A 19,796-nucleotide genomic window follows, 5' to 3' on the forward strand; every position below is an offset into this window, starting at 1 on the left:
ATCATTACCGATATGGGTGCACTTCAGCAGGAGGTCACAGACACTCCTGTGTGTCCACGTGGTTCAGCTGGATGTCTCAAATACGTGAGATGAGACAGGCAGGGCTGCTGACTGAGGCATCAGTGAAGCTTGTTAAAGGTGTCTGTGCAAACCCTCGCTCTGCATTCTCAGACCGGGCCACACCCTCCTAGAGACCACACGTCACACTGGCTGGCACTGACTGCAGTGGCTGGCAGGACTTGCCAACTCACCACGCCTGTCAGCAACCTCACTCACGAAGGCTGTACCCACACCAGAAAAACCAGCCTGCTTGGTTGGCCCGACCTGTCGCCCAGCAGAGGGCCGGGTAGATCGATGCAGTAGACAGAGGACGGTAGCATCTGAGTGCCGGCTTCCATGCTGATGCCAGGAGCTTTCACTCGCCCTGTGAACTAGGGGTCTGTAAATTCAGATGACAAACGACTCACGGGTGTGTAACCAGGGCCAGGAGTAAAATTGATGTGTTCACAGCGCTGCCCAAACTACAGACAGGGCACAAGCGATGACCAGTGGAAGGGCTGTTCCCAGTGTGGGTGACTAGGGGCAAGCAACTCACAGTCATGTCTGGAGTCAGTGGTCGGCAAGGCTGTCTCCAATAGTCACAACTGCATGCATGCCACTGCCCCGTGTACACTGCACGTCTCCTACAGCGTTTGTCCTCTGGTTAAAGATCTAAGGTCAACCCTTTGCCAGGTCTGGGAACACCCTTAATGCCACTATCTCAGTCCAGTTGAAGAGTGGCAACTTTCTTCTGAGAGGACTTCGAGAAGGCAGCCACACCGGTAAGTGCCGCTGGGGCTGGAGGGCTGGGGATGCTCCTAGAGTGACGACAGAACCATCTCGTTCTGCATCCACAGCTGACTGAGCGCCAACAAGCACCCCAGACAGACATTAAACAAGCAGGACATGCAAAGAGCATGGTCTGCCTCCGTCCGTGCTTCAAAATGCTCGGTCAGGGAACACATGCCCTCTGTGAGGATAAGGAACTCAGAGGAAATTTCTACACGGCTCACAGCAAAGATCATTCCAAGACATTCCATTGAATGTCCACATGCATGTCTCCTGCCTGCTCCGTCATTCTCCCTCCAGGGTCGGCTCATCTTTAAAATCTGCCTGGTTCCGGGACAGGGTTCTCTTCTCACACCTCGACCCATTTGGCAGCAGCTTAGTCGGACCTCAGGAGGCTTGTGTGAACTCTGACCCTACAGACCCCTTCACGCTACCCGTGACTCACACCCATCAAGAGACCCACGCTGCCTCCCAGGAGGCAGTGAGCAGCAGCTGTAGGCTGGGTGTCCTAGCCAACCGTCTGACAACCAGCCTCATACCCCCACTGACGCTTCTGCTTATGGACACGTGACCTGGGGAGAGTCTACTGCCTCCCCGAGTTATTTATTCACAATTAGTCATTGCAGAACTGAGTAAATAAAAAATTCTTCACACCTCTCAAACAGTAGTTTGCTGCTCTTTTAGAATCTATACCCTTTCAACATATTTTTAACATTTGTGTGTGTGTGTGTGTTCGTGTGCATGTGCACAACAGCGTACCTATGGAGTCAGTTCTCTTCTTCTACCATGTGGCTTCAGAACTGAGCTCCATGTCAGGCACAGTGGCATGCCCTTACCCATGGGGCCATCTCACTGGTCTGTTGACATACTTTAAAGACCCCCGAGCGGGAGTGACAAGTGTGATGATCAATTGATAGGGCTGTAAGCACTGTAGAGATCCACCTCTAGCTATGTCTGTGATGAAGTTTCTAGACTGTGTTAGCTAAGAGAGAAGGAGCTTCTGGACTGCTGAACCCTGGCACATGTAGTATCCCCGAGAGGTAGGAAGTTCTGTGCCCCTCCCTATAACTTGCCAACGTGTCACCTTGTTCAGCTGGTCACTGTGTACTTTGTGATATCTTAATATAACTGGTAACCACAGCGAGTCCTGAGCTATGACCCTTTCCTACAAATTCCTAACCTCCAGTTTTAGCCAGTCAGTCAGAAGCACCAGAAGCCTAGGACTTACTAGGGTCTAAAAGTCAGGGCAGTTTTGGAGGATTGGACCCTTAACATGTGGGACCCTGGAGGCTCTGCAGGTGTTTCAGATACAGCAAGAGAAGCAGTTTCGGTGACTTTTCCTCATAGTTCAATGGGACAGGAAAAAGCTCAGAGCGGATGGCCTGCTGACTATTCTTCTCCAGTGCCTCCCACGAAGCTCTCCACAGCGCAGGGGACAGCGCTGCTCGGTGAACCTCGGTGAGGGGAGCCACTGCTGCTGGCACAGTTTTCTATGGATGCCAGAACCCAGAATGTCCACGCTCGAGCCTGACCTCTGCACGCTCTCCTGCTTTCTCCACCTTTCTTATGACAGCTACACTGCTAAGTCTTTAAGAGCTGAGTTCGTTTTACTTCTGTGTTGCAGAAGAGTCTCTCGGGACCGGCACGGCTGCAGCTCTGGGGGTTTTTATTTAAACAGTGCTGGAATTAAACCCAGGGCCTTGCACATGCTCAGCAGAGATTGTCCCACTGGGCTACATCCCCAGCCCACTTACGATTTTCACAACTAAGATTTATGTAGTTTCCTATGACCATGGCTTCCCACAGATATAACAAAAGGTTCATGAAATCTTTTGTGATGGGTTGAATTGGGTCCCCCCACAGGACATAACCATCCAGAACATGAGAACTTGGGGAAACAGGGTCTCAGCAAATGTAACCAGGAAAAGGAAAGGACCCTGAATTTCCAGGTGGGCCGAGTTCAGTGACAGTGTCTTTATAACAAAAGAAACCGACAGAAGATGAGAGAGAACGCAGGTGGCAGGAAGGCCATGTTAAGTCACAGTCAGATGTGGGGGATGTTGCCACAAGCCACGTCCAGTAGAAGCCACCAGGGGCCTAGGGGGAAGGAAGGATTCTATCTTATCTACGCCATAGGAGGGCGGCCTTTTGACTTCCAAAGCTTCAAGACAATGAACTCCTGTTGTTTGGAGCTATCTAGCTGTAGAAAGAGATACACCAAGGCAGCCCAAGAAACCAGGAACCTGAATGCTTGGAAGTCCTTGTGGTCTGTCTTCTCTCCAAATCACAGCTACAGTGTTAATGCCATCTCTGTCATGGAATGAGCCTCAGAAACCCAATTTTAAAATGCAAAGGGGTCAAAATGGATAAAAAAAAGTTTATAAAGAAAATTTTCCACATCTTACCTCATCCACCACTTTGGAAAAATAATGTAGCGTAGAAATTACTTCTTCGTCACCTTTGCCCAGTGCAAAATTCTAGAATAAAGAGAGTTAAAAAGGCGGGTGTTAATTCATTCAGGAACTCACTCAGGAGACTCAACCCCAAGCCCCACACTGGCACTCATTTCCTTTCTGGTCCCAGGGGCACATCAGAGGCAGTCTGTCTGAGAGGTGTACCAGCATCCCACCCTGGCCACACCATTTGTCTGGACAGGACAGTATCTCTAGGATTCTGTTCTGGTGGCTTGGCCTTCCTGGAGACCAGGAACTCTCTGAGCAGTTGATTAGCTTGAGGCATCCTCACGGAGGCTTCGGGATGATCCCAGTTACAGCTCATCAGTGGTAAAGATAAAATGAAAAACCCCTGGCAAAGAGGCAGGGAGGATGGAGAAGGAAGGCGGAGGCAGGAGGCAGGGGCCTTTCTTTGGGTGCCTTTGGAGACCCTGTAGGGGCTCCTGGGCTCCTGGGCACTGCACTGCACGGGCACCATCAAGTTACCTGTTTTTCATATGCCATCAGCTGTCTCGAAAGCTGCTGAGTGGCCAGGCACATTTCATTCTGTGGGGAGAAGAGAAGAGCACAGTAGGTCAGCTTGTCGGTGTCACTGACAAAATACCACCTCAGAGCAGCCCTGACAAGGAACACCTATACCCAGGAAGTGACTGTTTTTCCTTCCAGACAGGGTCTCACTATGTGGCCCAGGCTATCCTGGAACTACCTGGAGAGTGTGTGTAGGCAACATTTAGAGGGCCACACTGGGGCAAAGCAAAGCTTCAGAGCAAACAAGGCCCTTAACAAGCTACTCCTTCTTGTTATTCAGTCTGTAAGCAAAGAACGCACAGACATTTTCCCGGTCCTCTGAGATGTATTCGGGAAATGGGTCTCAGAGCTTTGACTACGCGTGACGAGGCTGCAAAGGAAAACCTGGTGTGCCAGGAGCGGGGAGGTGCCTAATGAAGCAAACCCTACAGAAAGCCAGGTAGTCGGCCAGAAGACACGGCTTTCCAGAGAGAGAAGCCAACACTGGGGAGTAGCTCTCAGGAGTTGCTTGTGGATGGCTGGACCAAGAAGTCCAGAGCACAGAGGCCACAGCCACGTGCAGACTCAGGGCCCAGCTTCAGCTCTTGCTAGGGAGGTCATGGGAAGGGATGGCCTGGGACTGGCACCAGCGATGGCTGTGACAGAAGCATGGCCATCCCCAAGCTCCAGAAGACCAGAGGGAAGCACTGCCCAGAGCTACAGTGCCAGCAAGGCTCTTGTGCTGGTCCAGCTGCTCCTGGTCCTGCCATTCTCTAGGCTGTCCCTCCATCCTAGCAGCGCAGCAAACCTGGAGTGTATGACTCTTGCTTCCGAGTTACGTTCAAACTATGCATCACCTCAGAGTCATTCCTAAGCGCCTCCAGCATCCCCCGTCTGCCCTGCGGAGCAGGCATGGCTGTGGAACATGGCTCTCTACTCCTTCCCAGAACAATGTCTCACGCAAGGCCCTGATTTTAGCTGCCTCACCTGCCTTCTGTGTCTTCCTCCTTTGGAACTGACCACAAGTAGCAGTCCCAGGGCCAAGGAAGCAGCTGAACAAGCACAGAAGACTCTACCTTTGTTTACACAGGAACAAGCAACAGTTCTTAGCATATAGCAGCCAGTCAACATGTTTGATGAGTAAGTATATGAACAGGTCAAAAGATAAACTAAACTCCAAGTGTAAAACAAGACCTGCAGTCCAACTGTGAGCACGCTCTACTGCCTAGCTATACAGGGCCATATCACAAAAGGCAGTAAGAAACAGCCTGAAGGAAAGGTGGCCTACCCGCCATCTACAGCAGCGATGCTCGGAAGACAGGGTCTTGTCCACAGGCCACACAAAAAGTCCCTTGCCTCCAGGAAAATGAATTTGTCTGAGATTGGCATCGGCCTGAGGCTGGCCCCTGAGGGTTGGGATTTGCACACTGAAAAATCATTAAGTACTGTCTCTCTCTTCTCCTTCTCTTCTCTCTGCACCTGTTCTTTCTCTTCCCCCTCCCACCTCCCCATGTCAATTCCCCTGGCCTTAATCCTTGGGGCCAGTGAACTCAACCTGAGAGCAGCTTCCCAATAAACCTGCCTTTAATATATATTACATATAAAATCATTGAAGAGCAGCTAATACTGACAGGTGCTTAGTTCAGACCAGAAACTATACCTTATGTGTTACTTCTTTAGTCTTGATATCCCTGTAATGCAGCTTTAAATATAATATATTTTATTTATGGGTAAGTGTGTGCACACATACTCAGAAGTCTGCGGATACTCATGGAGGCTGGAAGAGGGTATCAGATCCCTTGGAGCCGAGTTACAGGTGGTTTGGAGCCGCAGTGGGTACTGAGAACCAAATGTGCGTGCTCTGGAGAAGCAGAGAGCACTCTTTCTCAACTGCTGAGCCACCACCGCAGCCCCTCTCAGATGAAGTAGACACTGAAGTACAAAGAGGCTTGTCCAGTGTCATTCAGCTAGTTGGTGGCATGACAGGGCCATGAGTTCAGGTCTAACTCTCAACTCCACACTGTTTTCCACACCCTCCTCTTTCCCTTTAGCGTCTCACTGAAGCTCAGGCCTCCCACTCGCCACGGATGCCACACTCCTGGTTTTCCTAGTGCCACCCTCTCCACTCCTGGCATCGATCTTCTCCCCCCCACCCCGGCACTCTCTTCGCTCGGTAGCAGTGCTCCTCTATATTGAATCCGTCACAAAACTGTCAATTGTCACAATGACCCTCTCTACGTTCAAACCAAGCAAGGGCGTCGGGTCCTCAGAAGACTTCTGTGGTTCTGGCACGTGCTCTGCATATGTGTGAAGACTTTGTAGGGAGCTGCAGGGTGACACTGAGTGTATGGCACTCAGATGCCAAGGACACCACTCCACAGGATGGGGGTAGGACGCAGCAGCTGCCCGCCACGGTGACTGGGGACAAGTGGCCTCTGCCAGGTCTAACCTTTCAATACTCTTTATCCGTAGCAGAGGACGGCCTTGTCTGGCATCAATAGGAGGAGAGGCCCTTGGTCCTGTGAAGGCACGTTTCCCCCAGTGTAGGGGAATGCCAGGGTGTTGAGGTGGGAGGAGGTGGGTGGGAGGGGGAGGTTCCTCATAGAAGCAGGGGGAGAGGAATGGGAGAAAGGGGAACTGGGAAAGGTGACAACATTTGAAATGTAAATACATAAACTAACCAAAAATAAGTAAGTAAATAAATAAATAAATAAATAAATAAAATCTTTCTGTCTCCCATGACACAAAGTTAAAAAAAAAAAAAAAGGAAAACAAAAGAAAAAACCCCTTTTATCTGTTCCTCCTTTCAGTGGGAAGCACGCACAGCAGGCAGTGTTACCCCAGCCTCACTCATCCTTAATCCCCAAGTCAAGAAAGCTTCCTGAACCCTGCCAGTCTCAGCTAATGAGCCTACACCCTGGGAACGGACAAAGCCATGAGGGAGCTCAGCTAATATTCAGCCAACATGCAAGTGGAAGGAACACAAGCTCACTGGGAGTTTTCCTGGGAACAAGGCAACAAGAGAGGTGGCTCAGCATTTAGATCCTAATGTCGTTGTGAGAGTAACATCAAGCTATGTGTGTGTGGGGGAGGGTGTGCACATGTACATGTAAACGTGTGTTTCTCTGGTGTACTGGAACCCAGGGCCTCACAGTTAGGCAAGGCTTCACTTCTGAGCTACAGATTTGACAGGTCTTTCTTTTCATGGTCCTGCAAGAGCTCTTGGGCTGTGTCTACACTTGGCTACTTCACATTAACCCTTAAAAGACAAGCTGGGGTGCCAGCATGGCTCAGTGGCAGAGTACATGGTTAACATGCGGGAGAACCTGGGTTTATCTCTAGAATAAGAAAAAAAAAGATGAGTTAAGAAAGAGTTTGCAGACAGCTCCTCCTATGTTTAAGAACTTCTTGTTCAGTTAACAAGGCAGAGACAAGGGGCTAGCAAGCCTGATAGGAAAGCCTACTTCTGGCAAAGGAATGCTTGCTTACCATGACAGAGAGGCCTACTGCTCACCAAGAGCCTCAGTGGGCAGCACCGCCCATGGAAGCTATGAACACTGAGGCTCAGACTGAGGTGGAAGAATCCACCTGGGGTTAGTCACAGACAGCCATGAGCTTAGAGGCCTGTTCCCAGTGCCACAGATGTGCCCTGATGTTAAGAGGTCGAGAGGCAGATTCATGCCAGTCCCCAAGACCCACAGTCATGCTGGCGGGTGGCGCTGACCTGAGGAGCCACGGGAAGGGGGCATGGGGCAAGCCGATGAGTGTGTGGAAGACAGCAGGGATGGAAGGGAGAGGTGACAGGCTGGTCAGGAGATGAGGATGATGATGACGTGAGCTCCTTAATGAGATACCAAAATACACCTAACATGAGCCAAAGTGCCCCAGCAGGACTGTGCCTACTTTTGAGGCTAATGGCAGGGTGTGGTGAGGAAGACAGACAAGACAGAAAGAAGTACCAGGCCTCAACTCAGCACGGGGCTCTGGTGACAAAGGTCCAGCTGGGATGGCAGTCTCCAGATGGAGAAGACCTGCACCCAATCCCATGCTGGGCATCAGAAAGACATCCGACTGGGGCTAGCAGTCTAGGGGACAAAGGGAGCCCTCATCACCCCTTCCCTGTTCAGACGACACTGGGCACACAAGGGCCCTCTGCTAGGAAGGAAGAGAGGGTGGGAAAGAATGGAGTTAGAGTCAAAGGGGATCCTGAGCACAGAGCTGTGTAGGCGGCCTGGCACACTGGTGAACAGCCAGAGACACTCTGGGAGGGTAGGTGGCCCACAGCTTTCTGTGCTCAGTGTGTTTGCTGAGGAGAGTCCCCTTTGCTAGTGGCCACGGGGAGCCACAGGAGCATCCTGGGATGGGGAGGAGAAAGACTGTAAGACAAAGAAGACACTGAAGCCAGGGCGCTTCCTGTGGAGAGCCATTGCTTCCCAGAAAATCCTGAAAAATCGCCTTACACAGTGTCAGCAGATAAGTCACTGGGAATCAAGAAAAGCATAGTTCTGAGGAAATTCAGGCCCTGGCCGGCCATCGCTGGTGACCCTGCCCACACGGAGCAAATGCGCAAGATTCAGGAAAGGCTGGAAGAGAACTCTAGAGAGCAGGGAAACTTAAGACAGAAGTCATGGAAGAAGACAAGAATTATGGGAGGAGACTGAGGGTAGGCCAGGAAAGGGCTTGTTCCAGAGGAAAGGGATCATGGAGGTGCTAGAAGACTGGGTGTTGCTAGGAGCAAAGGCTCTGTGCTGAGCACTGACTAGCCCAGACAGGTGAGGTGGAGAGACAATCACTGTTTCACAGAATGGCTCCCTTCACGAGCTACAGCAGCAACTCTGCAGGAAACCTGAGAACTGGAAGTCACAGTGACAGAGAAAGCAGCCAGGACTGGGGTTCTAGCCTGCTGAGTCCAAGGTCACTGGTTGACCCTGTGCTTGAGAGTAAGAGTCACCACGAAAGTCTCTGAGGCGGCACTGAGGCTGCAGGATGAAGCCCTGTGGACCCCACGTGCAGACCAGCCATCCAACCATGGGGAGGCTCTGCTTCCCGACCCCTCAGCTCTGCCCTCACACCTGAAGCCACAAACTGCTTCCCAGTCTCAAGCAGGCAAATAGACCTGTCTGACTGTCAGGACGGTGAAGTGCATTAATTAAAACAATCTGATTTAAAGCTAATGACAGGAGAAAAGTCACTGTGGGTTCAGAAACTGGGTCCCATGCCTAACAAATAAAGAGTTATCAGGCTTAGAAACCAAGCTGTTCTATCTGGACAGGAAAAAAAACCTCTGAAAGGCAAATCCTTAACTGGGGCTGACCAGTTTGTCACTGGAGACCAGTGTGTCAAGAACACAGCGCCATGCCCAAGAGTGACTTCAGGCTTTTCTGGTTCTGCCTTTCATCAGCTGTGTGGCCCTAGGCAATCTACACGGCTTCTTTGAATCTTAGATTCTTTTCCATTTAATAATCTTTAGTTAGGAAAGCTAAATAAGAAAGCAGTAGAGAGACCTAAACAACAAGCTTTTGCTGTTAGTAATACATGGCGCTCACCTTCCTCTGTGGTCAACAGCCACCACGGGGCTCACTTAGCTCCTAGAGTGGGCAATGGCTCTTCAGCCAGCTAAGAGACAAAATGGGGCCACACAGACAGTTGCCCTGAGAAGCCAACCCCCTGCTAACTCGCAGGCTCATTCCAGAGGTTAAGTCAAAAGCTCCCTCAAACCGGCCAAAGTAGGGGGGATCTGCTCTTAGAACTCTTTCTACTTCTCTTTCTTTTTTAAAGACTTAACTGCCACTTTATTGCTCTTTGTGGGCCGATATCTTCAGTGAGTTCAGCACCACTGCACTGCAGTGCATACATGTGACTTTATGCACACGAAGTCTTGATTAGATAACTTGTATGCTAACCTTCAGAGAAGGCATTCTGTTTTACTGGGTATATAAGAAATGGTTTAATTAAAAAAAAAAAAAACTTCCTAGTCTTGTAATTATCAAACTAATGTGTTAGAACCTGAGTACAAACTGTACAAATTCTCATCTGTAGGGCTGCACCTTTCAATATTTTATCAGACACCTCTGTTTTTGCCAGCTAGAAGCATATCCACTTAGAGGACAGAAGACTAAGACACAAATGTGTACAGTTATAGATGTCCAGCACATAACTTACTTCTACGATATAATTAGTGTTAGTAAAAATAAAGGACATTGTTTATGAGTTCAATACTTGACAACTATTTCTGTATGCTAAATACCCAGTTTTTATTTTATTCCTGAGCTCATATTAACGGCAGCATTAACTTCAGATTCCTCGTTATGTTCCCGAACACCCCGGGCTTTCTCTAAATGGCGCTGTGTTCCACTCCGTAAGGTCCTTCTCCCCGGACAGCAACTCTTGTCCCAGCTCCCAGTCAAAACTCCTAGCTTCTATTCTGAGACATCAACTTTAATTTCACCTGCTCTACTTTTTCCTTGGTCTTCCTCCTTCTAAACAAAGCCCAGGGGACACTGACCAGAGTGGGCTGATTAAAAATACCTGTGTCTCACTAGCCACATAAATTGCTTTTAAAATACAATAGTAAAGAACCCTATGTCTTCCTCAAACAAGCAAACAACGAACCCCAAATCAAACAACAAAAATCAAACTCTACTAATACAATTCAATATATCTAAATGTAAAATATTTAAGGAGTAACATAAAACAAAACCTAGTAAACTGGGGCAGCAGGGTGGGCAGGATGAGAACAGAAAGTATTACTAGCTTAAAATACACACATATCAAGGCAAAAAAAGCCTATTTCAGCCTTTCCAATAAACCTGAAAAGCCACACCCATGCCTGTGTGAACCAGGAAGCTGCCACTGGCCATCTGTTTCTAGGACATTTCCAGTGCTGCAGCAGTGGCCAGGGGAGGAGGGCGCTGGCAGCGGACAGCCCACATGACAGTCATGTGCTGTGAGTTGGAAGCTGTTGTGTTCTGAGAGGTTCCAGCCTCTCAGAATGCAAGACCTACTTAGCTTTGGCACAAAGTAGTTTTCTGGCTCAGAAGAAAGAAATGTGTAAGGAAGTGTTTTGACTCTTCGGCAAATGGTTGTGACAGATGCGGAAGGCAGAGCACAGGCTCCTGACACTGGTGGACAGAGAGCACTTAAGTGTTGGAGCTTCAAAGCACTGAGTAGGAGACAGGATCATTGTGTCCAGTTATTAAAAAGCAAGTAAGAAGGTCTGGGATATACAGTCATTTTCTTCTGTTGTGTTAAATTTGGAATATTCAGAGGAAAACAGAAAAACATTCAGTGTAAGTAATGGAATAAAATCTGAGAATGCCGTCATATTTTCTCACATTCTGAAAGGATTATCAAAACAAATGAGGGCACAAGATCACAAAAAGAACACAGCTCCTCCCAACATTAAAACGATCTGCATGGTCTGGGAATGCAGCTCAGCAGCAGAGCACTTGCCCAGCACGCCACGAGGCCCTAGGTTCAATTCCTAGCACCACAGCAAACTATTTTTTCTCACTAGGCAGACCTGGCTAGTCCGGAACTCACTATGTTGGTCTCAGACTCACAGAGGCCCACCACACCTAGCCGCATACACTGTAATTACTAAGTGACATTTGCTCATTCCTACAGTTTGTAAGTATCTCTAGCCTGACCCCTGACTCGAACTTGCAGAGAGACGCTTCTCTTTCTTCAGGGCCCCATGAGCCTCCAGACCTAGTGTTTCCAGGGAAAACTGAGCTGGGTAAGGTGGCACATTCTGTAACCCTAGCACTTGGGAGACAGAGGCAGGAGGATGAAGAGTTGAAGGTTATCAACAGCTACAAACTGATCCAGACCGGCCTAGTCCACATAAGACCCTGTCTCAGCAAATGATACAGTCCATGACACTACATGTAGTCTGCATGCACATGCATGTGCCTCTGACTCTTTCTGTGTTCTCTCCTGTGGCTGAAGTCAAGGGTCTGGACAATCCTTCCCCCTGCCCCCACTGTCTTCTTTTTAGCTGATGTACACAGGTAACCAAACACTTCAGTACAGTGTGCACTGTGTAACCATCAAATAAACAAATCATGACTACTGAAATTATCCCTTTTGGAGGCGCCCCTGTTACAGCTTGGGTCTCAGATGACCCCAGAGCTTAGTGACCAGCTTGCGGCATGTCTGGGCAGTGGTGGGATCTTTAAGAACTGGGGTCTCGTGAAGGAAGTTAGGTCCTTGGAGTGTGCCATTAAAGAGGATACTGGAACCTGGGCCTTCCTCTACATCCTGGCCACCAACAGGTACGAAGCTCCCTCCACCATCTTCCTCACCACAGGCCAAAGGCACAGGCCTAAGTGCACACGTGCTGAACTCAAGCGCCGAGCCAGATAGCCTAGCTCACCTTGTAAGCTGATTCTCTTGAGTGCCTTGTCACAGTAACAGAAAGAAACCAGCACAGCTCTTCTGGGGGAGGTGAGTCTTCTCCCTGGGCCTTCAGGCGCTCAGTAGTAACTGTTTGTCTCCTGACCAATGTGAGCTCTCTAAAAGTAAAGACTAGGGCTTCTTCTTATGGTGAATAATGCCTAACGACTATATACGATTATATTTTAAATTTTCCAATTACACTTTTGGTGTGTGTGAGGGGGTGCGCGCATGTCATGGCACATGTGTGGAGGTCAGAGAACAGCCTGTAGGAGTTGGTTCTCTCCTACTACCATGTCAGTTCTGGGGACGGAGCTCAGGCTGTCATGCTTGGTGGCAGGTGCCTTGGCCCTCTGAGCCGTCTGGCTGGTCCCACTGTGCAGGATTCCTAAGCCACACACTGTAAACTGTGGTAGTCACGACACCCACATCCTCCGAGCAGAAGGGATGTGTGCACACACAGATGTAAGGCATCAGGGTCAGTGCGAACCATCCACTCCATTACTCCCATGTGCAACGCCTCTGCGTGTAAGTGTCTCACTTCTCCCTTGGAAAGTGATATGTGCAGCAGTTCTGGTCTGTAAAAAGCTTTGCTTTTGCTACTCAGCAATTTATTCTCCATGGGTTTGCAAGCCAAGATATCTGTTCCTCAAAACAAAGAGGCTACCCATCTTCGGAAGGAAGCCTTGAAAAGCCATTTCTGCCCGCCCACACTGACATCCAAGACTGCCTAATTATGAGAAAGACAAAGAGCTTCCAGACACTGAGCCCACACATTCATAAATGTGGAGGCTCCATGTTTCCCTTTGGGTTTGGGATAAAAAGATAATTAAAGCAGTTATGTGGGTCCCCTCCTGATTCTACTTACAGGAAGTTCCCAGCACTTTCTCAAGCAACGGAAATATGACTACCTGTGTTCTGAGGTGGTGAAGAGTACAAAAAACAAAAACAAAAACAAAACAATTCTGATACGTGTACATGTGGGGGGGGGGTCACTCTCACTTGCCCTCTCTTGTCCTACCTTCCTGAGAGACAGTCACTCACCTGGGACTCACAGATGAGCCCAGGGTGGTGGGCTAATACCTTTCGGGGCCTGCCTGTCTGTCCCCCAGTGTTGGAAAGACACTAACACAATACTGTGCCCAGCTCTGTAATACTGTAATACGCATTCTGCAGTTCCAACTCAGGTCAACTAAGTCACCTTCTCAGCCAATGACTGATTATATTTCAAAATTATTTTATGTGAGCTTTTCTGGCATACCTGTGCACCATAGACACGCTGCATGGCCTGCAGCAGCTGGTTGGTGTAGTCTGTGAGGGTGCCAGCATCCTCTTCAAATACGCTCAGCAAGGACCGAGTCTGCAGGCAAAGAAGAAGAGTCGGCCTTTACTGTCAGTGACAGTGACAAAGGAGGGACAAACACGGAGGGAAGGTGTCTGGTGACCTCTGTGCTCATCCTTCCTACAAGGGTGCAAGGACAGGAGGTTACACTTGTCCAGGACCAGAGAAGAAAGCCCATGTCTCTAGGGCAGGACTTGTGGCTCAGTGTATGGCACCTGTTATCACTAAGGCCCTGATGCCACTCCCAGCACCACCAGACAGGACAGTCACCTGCACTGACTTCCGTGCCTGCCTATACATGTGTCCACTCAGTAAACACTATCCAAAAGGGCAGCCTCTTTTCCCAAGTCCATTCAGGGAGCGCAGGACCCCACTGTGCACCAGGTATGGCTGCCCAGCACCGCCAGCTTCACCATCCAGCCTCACATCACAGCTACGGCCCACTAGATGTCACAACCCATTAACGATGACAATCTGCAGGTAAAGGTGACGATTCTAAATTCCTCATGGCATCTCTTGAAAGTATGACTTTTTGGTTGTTAAGATGGCTGAGCTGTGTTTGGCATTCATGCACACTTGACTTCCACCCAGAGGACTGAGAGTTACAGGAAAGTGACTCCAGGCCCAGCATGGGCTGAGCCTGCTGGGTGTCTCCAGGGAGCTGTGATGACAGAGATGACGTTTATTATGGAGACAATGATCTCTGGTGCTCATAGCTGGTGCTCAGTGTTTAAACAGGTGGCTCCATCTCACACTACAGCAATGTGCTTTTCTAAGGAGTGCCCGCCAACGGTACGGTTGATGGAGTGTTCCGGGACCCAGTGCTGCAGGGTCCTACCAAGATCCACAAAGGTTCAGATACCTTTCTTACTATAACTGGCGTGCCTGGGGACAGAAGAAGTGACACAACTGCACTGCAGGTGTTTTATTTTTTAAAAATATTTGTTCACTTAGCTGAATCCTATTTCGTTTTCTCTTAATACTCTCAGGAATGAATTAAAGACAAGAGGTAGTTAAAAAGAGAAGGCTCACACAACTGTCTTCTTCAAGGACAGCAGGAAGACTCCAGTGGCATTCCTTGTATCAGACACTGACAGGCACTGAACATTTGTCACATTTTCTCATGAAACTACTTTCTAATCAGATGCCACCGCCACATTAACCTCACTTCACAGAGGATGACGCTGCAGTTTGAAACAGTTATGAAATGCCACTTATAAGCTACAGTCCACACTGAGAGAAGTCAGGACAGGAGCTCATGCAGAAACTATGAACACTCATGCCTAGGTAGTTCCTGATACAGCCCAGGGCCAGAGAAAGGTGCCCACCTCCCCCAGACATAGACAGTGCACTAGATCCTTCTACATCAATTAACAGTCAAGACCCAAGACCAACCGGATAAAGAGCTGATTCTAGGTTGTGACACAGACAATGAAAGCTCCCAGGGTTGGGAAGCAGAGGGGCTGAGATATAAACCATGTCCACTGCTAGGACAGTGTGCTCACCAGTATCAAATGTTTTATCAGTGGGCGTGTTCTGTGGTGCCAGCCCAAGACACAGGCACACCTGAGCCAGATTCTCTCTGATCACCCCACATTCTATCTCTCACCTACAGCAAATGCCAGGGAACTGCATCACTGTACCTTGCCTTGTTTTAATCTTCTGGGAACTGGATTTAACTACATCACCCCTGGCAAAGAACAGTCAGCTACCGAGAGACTGCATTGCTGCACACATCTGTGAGCATCCGCTCTGCTCAAGTGTATGGGTGTAGAGAGGAGATACCCAGATGTGTGCAGGAGTGGGGGTCAGGAAAGGCATGCCAGCTGCTCAAAGCCTCACGAAAAGGCCCAACGCTGCTGTGCGCTGTCTGCAAAGATGGCACCACCAATCGGTGGCACACAGCTCACACACACAAAAGCTCAGAGAGGTTGAATAAAAGCCCAAGGTAACAGTGGCAGGTTAGTTCCTTTCTACTATCTCACATTCTCAGGAACCTCTGCAGCCAGCCAGACAGGACCAAGCACTCTGTGGGCCTGGCCTAAGCATTGGTGTTTCTTTACCTTAAAGTAAACATCCAGGTGTTACCTAATCAAACAGCCCTGACAGTCTCAACAATACACAATTGTGTAAGTGTCCAATTTCAACACCACCCATCATTTGTTTCTGGAAAACATAAGTCAGACAAAGATTTTTATCCCACCCTAATTTGGGTCAGGCAGAGAAACCTCTTCATAGATCCAAGTTTACTGACTGGAAAATGTGTTAGACACAGAGCTATAGGACAAACTCTCTCCACAATGAAGTCATACAAAACCACCCCGAATGTTTGGAGGCATCTCACTGGGATAAAGAAAGGCCTGATTGCTGGGGAAGACTGTTCCCAGCTAGGCCACTGCATGATCTCAGAACTGAGCCTTTCATTTCTCTGCTTCTGCTATGCCAACTTCCAAAGAATCAAAGCACAAAGTACAACACCAAAAAAACAAAAACAAAAACAACCCCAAACAAACAAACAAAAAAACCCCAAAACAGCTTCATCCCCACCTTGGGGGGGAGGGGGACAGGACAGTGCTGCATGTGAGAGCACTCCTCTGTGGGATGCGGGATGTGCTGCTGGGACTCCCAGCTGAGCCTCTGTCCCTATCGGTTACAGCAGGACTCACACTGTTCTGGAGCAGCTGCTTATCTGCCCCAGGAACAGACTGTGAGCCAGTCAAGGGCAGGTTCGCCTATCTAGTTGATGGTCATGTTTCCAGCAGCTACAGAGCCTGGCCAGCAACGCAAAAGCTCACACACAACAGCAGGGACAGGTCTCTACCCCCTCTACTCATGTCCCAGAGGTCAGCAGGAAGAATAAGTGCATGTGCACGTACTAGCTTTTGCAACACAGCGTGCAACCCTGCACGCTGAAGAGGAGGAAATGAATGGTTGTATCTAAGGCTGGTCAATATCTATTCAGCACTTCTTAGAGCACTCAAGTTCAAATACAAAAGCTTTTGTGTTCACTGAGTAAGCCCTGTGTAAACAGGCCGCTCAAGCAATCCTCCTAACTCTTCCACCTCCAACAAGAAACAAACAGTTCAGGGGGTCTCCGTACCATTTTCCCCTCCTTGTGAATCAATATAGGGCCCGGGGAAAGGCGGGTGCTAGGTAACAGGACCCGAGGCTGAGGCAGTGGCTCAGTGAGAGAGAGCCTGCCTACCTAGCACTGCAAGGCCTTGCCTTCACTCCCCTGCACCACAAAAGCAAACCCCTTTATTCCTGCTGCCTGTGCTTCCTTACCTCACACAGTTGAATTCACTGTCGCTCCTCCATCTTACTAGATGACCTGTCTCAAAAGACTGTGTGCATGAACTAAATGCATTTCGAACAGTGCCTGGCACATACCACGGAGGATCCAGACCAGGCCTGTTCAATCCATAACCCAAGAGAGGAAGGAATGCAACGCCATGCATAAAGGCTCTCAATTCATTCAGATTTTCTTCACTTCCTTTGCAACTCGTCTGCACTGTTCTTCGGTGCGAATTTCGGAGATGACAATGTAGCCCAGAGAAGCCAAAAGGTTCGACAGCCCTGAGCTCTTGGCATTTGCTTCTGTGTTTAATTCTTTCACATCAAATAAAAGAAAGGGCTTCCATTCCATCCAGTTCTATGCGTTTGGATCTCCCGGGAGTAAAGCTGCAATTCAGCACATGCTGTGTAAGAAATAGTGTCAGCCATACTGTGTGGGCTCCGAAAGACTCCTAAGGCTACCTTCTATCACCCAAAGCTGTCACACTGATGGGAGAGAACTGGTCTCAACAGCAACGACAAATCTCCTACAGGTGGCTCTGTGGGTAAAGGCATTTGTCACCAGGTCTGAGGACCCACACTCGGTCCCTGGAACCTACATGGTGGAATTAGTGAACCTACTTCCACAAACTGTCCTCTGACCTCCACATCCACACACATCTGTTTCAGAGTCAGGAAATGTCACTGACAGGGGCCTGAGAGAATGAGGCGGAGGGTTGTGAAATGCTGTCTTCTGCACACAGCATGGCCTTTCCACTCGTGAGCTCACACACAGCATTGCAGCCTGGGATGGAGGCACCCAGAGGTCTACCCTTAGCTGAGAAGGAATAGGCTGTTGGTGGCTTCTGGGACTGGACAGTTTTCTTTGGGGGTGTGGCTGTTGGGAGGTTGCCATGGCTCCATTGGATGGCCCCGCACCCATGCATAGGAAGAAAGCACTAATTAGATTGTGTGTGTTATTGTGGGGGGAGGAAGAGGACAGGAAAGTGGGTGGGGAAGTATGTTTGAGGATCTCTGGAGAGAGGAAATGGGGAGGTGGTATGTTATAGATACGCCGTGTAACTACATGAAATCATTAAAGAATGAAGAGATATTTAAAATTATTCCTTACAAGGAAGGCAACAAAACAACTCTCTGAATTAAATAAGGGCTTCACTACTTTGCAGGAAAGCCAACTGTCTGAGAATAAAGCTTTACTGTAGAGAAAAACATTTTTAAACAATTAAAAAGAATGTCAGGAGTAACAATGCCTCTAAACATCTTTTCCCACACATGCACAAGATCACAGTGTAAGCCGTACAGACGGATATAATTTTAGACTGCTCCACCGTTTTCCAGACCATCTGCTGCATGTTCCTCGTTTTCTGTGCAGTCTCTGCAGACGAGAACACTGGGCGATTAGGAACAGAACTGCGTGCACACCTGTCAGAGACCTTCCAGCTCTGCAGCATTGCCATGTCTGTGCAAACAGGACTGGTTCAGCCACCATCGGTGACTGGCTATCGAATCAGCCTGTCTTGGATGTTCGGTGTCACCAAGTACAGAGCAAATGCAAATCCCTATTCATCACCAAGGTGAGTATGATGTCCATGCTTCTGTTCAGATCCCAACGACAGGGAAGGATGGTTGAAATGCTTTCCAACAAAGGCTGACATCCAGAGCTGTGTAAGGGGGCCTTCGAAAAGCTGGCACACTACATGCCGGTCTATTAAAAAAGCTGAATCAGTTAAAAACAAAAGCAAACAAACAAACAAAACAGGCCGGCATGCCTGCAATCCCAGTACTCAAGATGGAGGTTCAAGGCTAGCCTGGTCTATACAGCAAGTTTTCAGGCCAGTTATGGCTACATAGTAAGTAAGTCCTTGTATCAACACAAACAAAAACAACAACGACAACAAAAAACCCCAACCAAACAACAACAAGTAACAGCTTGCTTACATATCCTTGTTTGTCTACACAAGGACAATCACTCAGAACGGAGCTTAAGACAGGCGCACACAGCCCTTTTCATTTATTCTGCAAGGGAGAGATTCGGAAATGTAGGTAAGCTCATCAAACTTCCATCTGAACGGTACAATTCGAAGGAATCAGAAAGAAGAGGAGAAACTAAAGAACAGCTCGATCCTTTCTAACTTTTCAGGAACGGAGACACTAGAGGATAAAGGTATTTATTTAGATAAGCCAGGGATGCTATACCAGAAAAGGGAATGGGGGTACCTATCCACTGTCAATAAGCACTATCTGCCTGCCGTTTTCACTCTCAAGTTCAAACCACTCGATTCACATCTCCACTATGCTAATGAAGCCCCCTCACCCCGTGGCATAAATGGGACAAATGCTGGAATTTTCTCTTCTCTGGGTCGATTGGGTGATGGACCCAGGTTTTCTGTGCTTCTGGCCCCTGCATTCATCACGTCTGGTGGACTCGCTAGTACCAGCAGCATCCGTGTGAATAGAGCGGTCGTCTTCTGCATGAGAAAACTTATTTGTTACCCTGTGGGGAGCTACTGCTACGGGACAGCGACTGCCCAGACCTCCCCGAGCGCCGGCTGGGCCCCCGCGGCTCCCACCCGGCCTCCCCGACGGTACCTGGGGGCTGTCCTGCAGCGCCTCCTCCAGCAGGAGCTTGTCCACGGCGGGCATGGCGCGGCGGCGAGGGAGCGCGGGACGCGAGGAGGGGACACTCGGCGCTCGGGAACTTGAGGCTCAGCTTCGAGCCCGCGCCTGCCTACTGACCGCGGACCGCCCCTCAGCCCGGCCCCTGGCAGCGGGATCAACAGGAAGTGTGGCGGGCACCGGACGTGTAGACAGTCCGGGACAGGACACCGGAAGTGTGGCGACTATGTTTCCGCCGGACCCTGGAGCTTCGAGCCCTCGCGCCACGGTTCTGGATAGAGGCTGCTCTCCCCATGCTCGAGGTTGCCCTCCCGGGGTGGGACGATGATAGGTTTTTATCTTCTTGGCGGTTCTGCAGA

The 19,796-nt window shown here is 49.3% G+C and overlaps 1 protein-coding gene across 1 annotated transcript in view; it reads right to left on the bottom strand.

Annotated features, from left to right (window-relative positions):
* The window catches only part of APPL2 (adaptor protein, phosphotyrosine interacting with PH domain and leucine zipper 2), a 40,060-nt gene extending 20,508 nt beyond the window's left edge, over positions 1–19,552 (bottom strand). The window contains exons 1-4 of the mRNA XM_080935043.1: positions 19,411–19,552; positions 13,447–13,545; positions 3,768–3,827; positions 3,234–3,305 (exon numbers count right to left, since the gene is read on the bottom strand). Coding sequence (XP_080791169.1) covers positions 3,234–3,305; positions 3,768–3,827; positions 13,447–13,545; positions 19,411–19,464 — 285 coding nt within the window. The 5' untranslated portion in view covers positions 19,465–19,552. The remainder of the gene's footprint in view (positions 1–3,233; positions 3,306–3,767; positions 3,828–13,446; positions 13,546–19,410) is intronic.
* Between the last annotated feature and the right edge of the window lie 244 nt (positions 19,553–19,796).

The sequence above is a fragment of the Micromys minutus genome, assembly GCF_963924665.1.
Source record: "Micromys minutus genome assembly, chromosome: 22".
NCBI classification, from domain to species: Eukaryota; Metazoa; Chordata; class Mammalia; order Rodentia; family Muridae; genus Micromys; species Micromys minutus.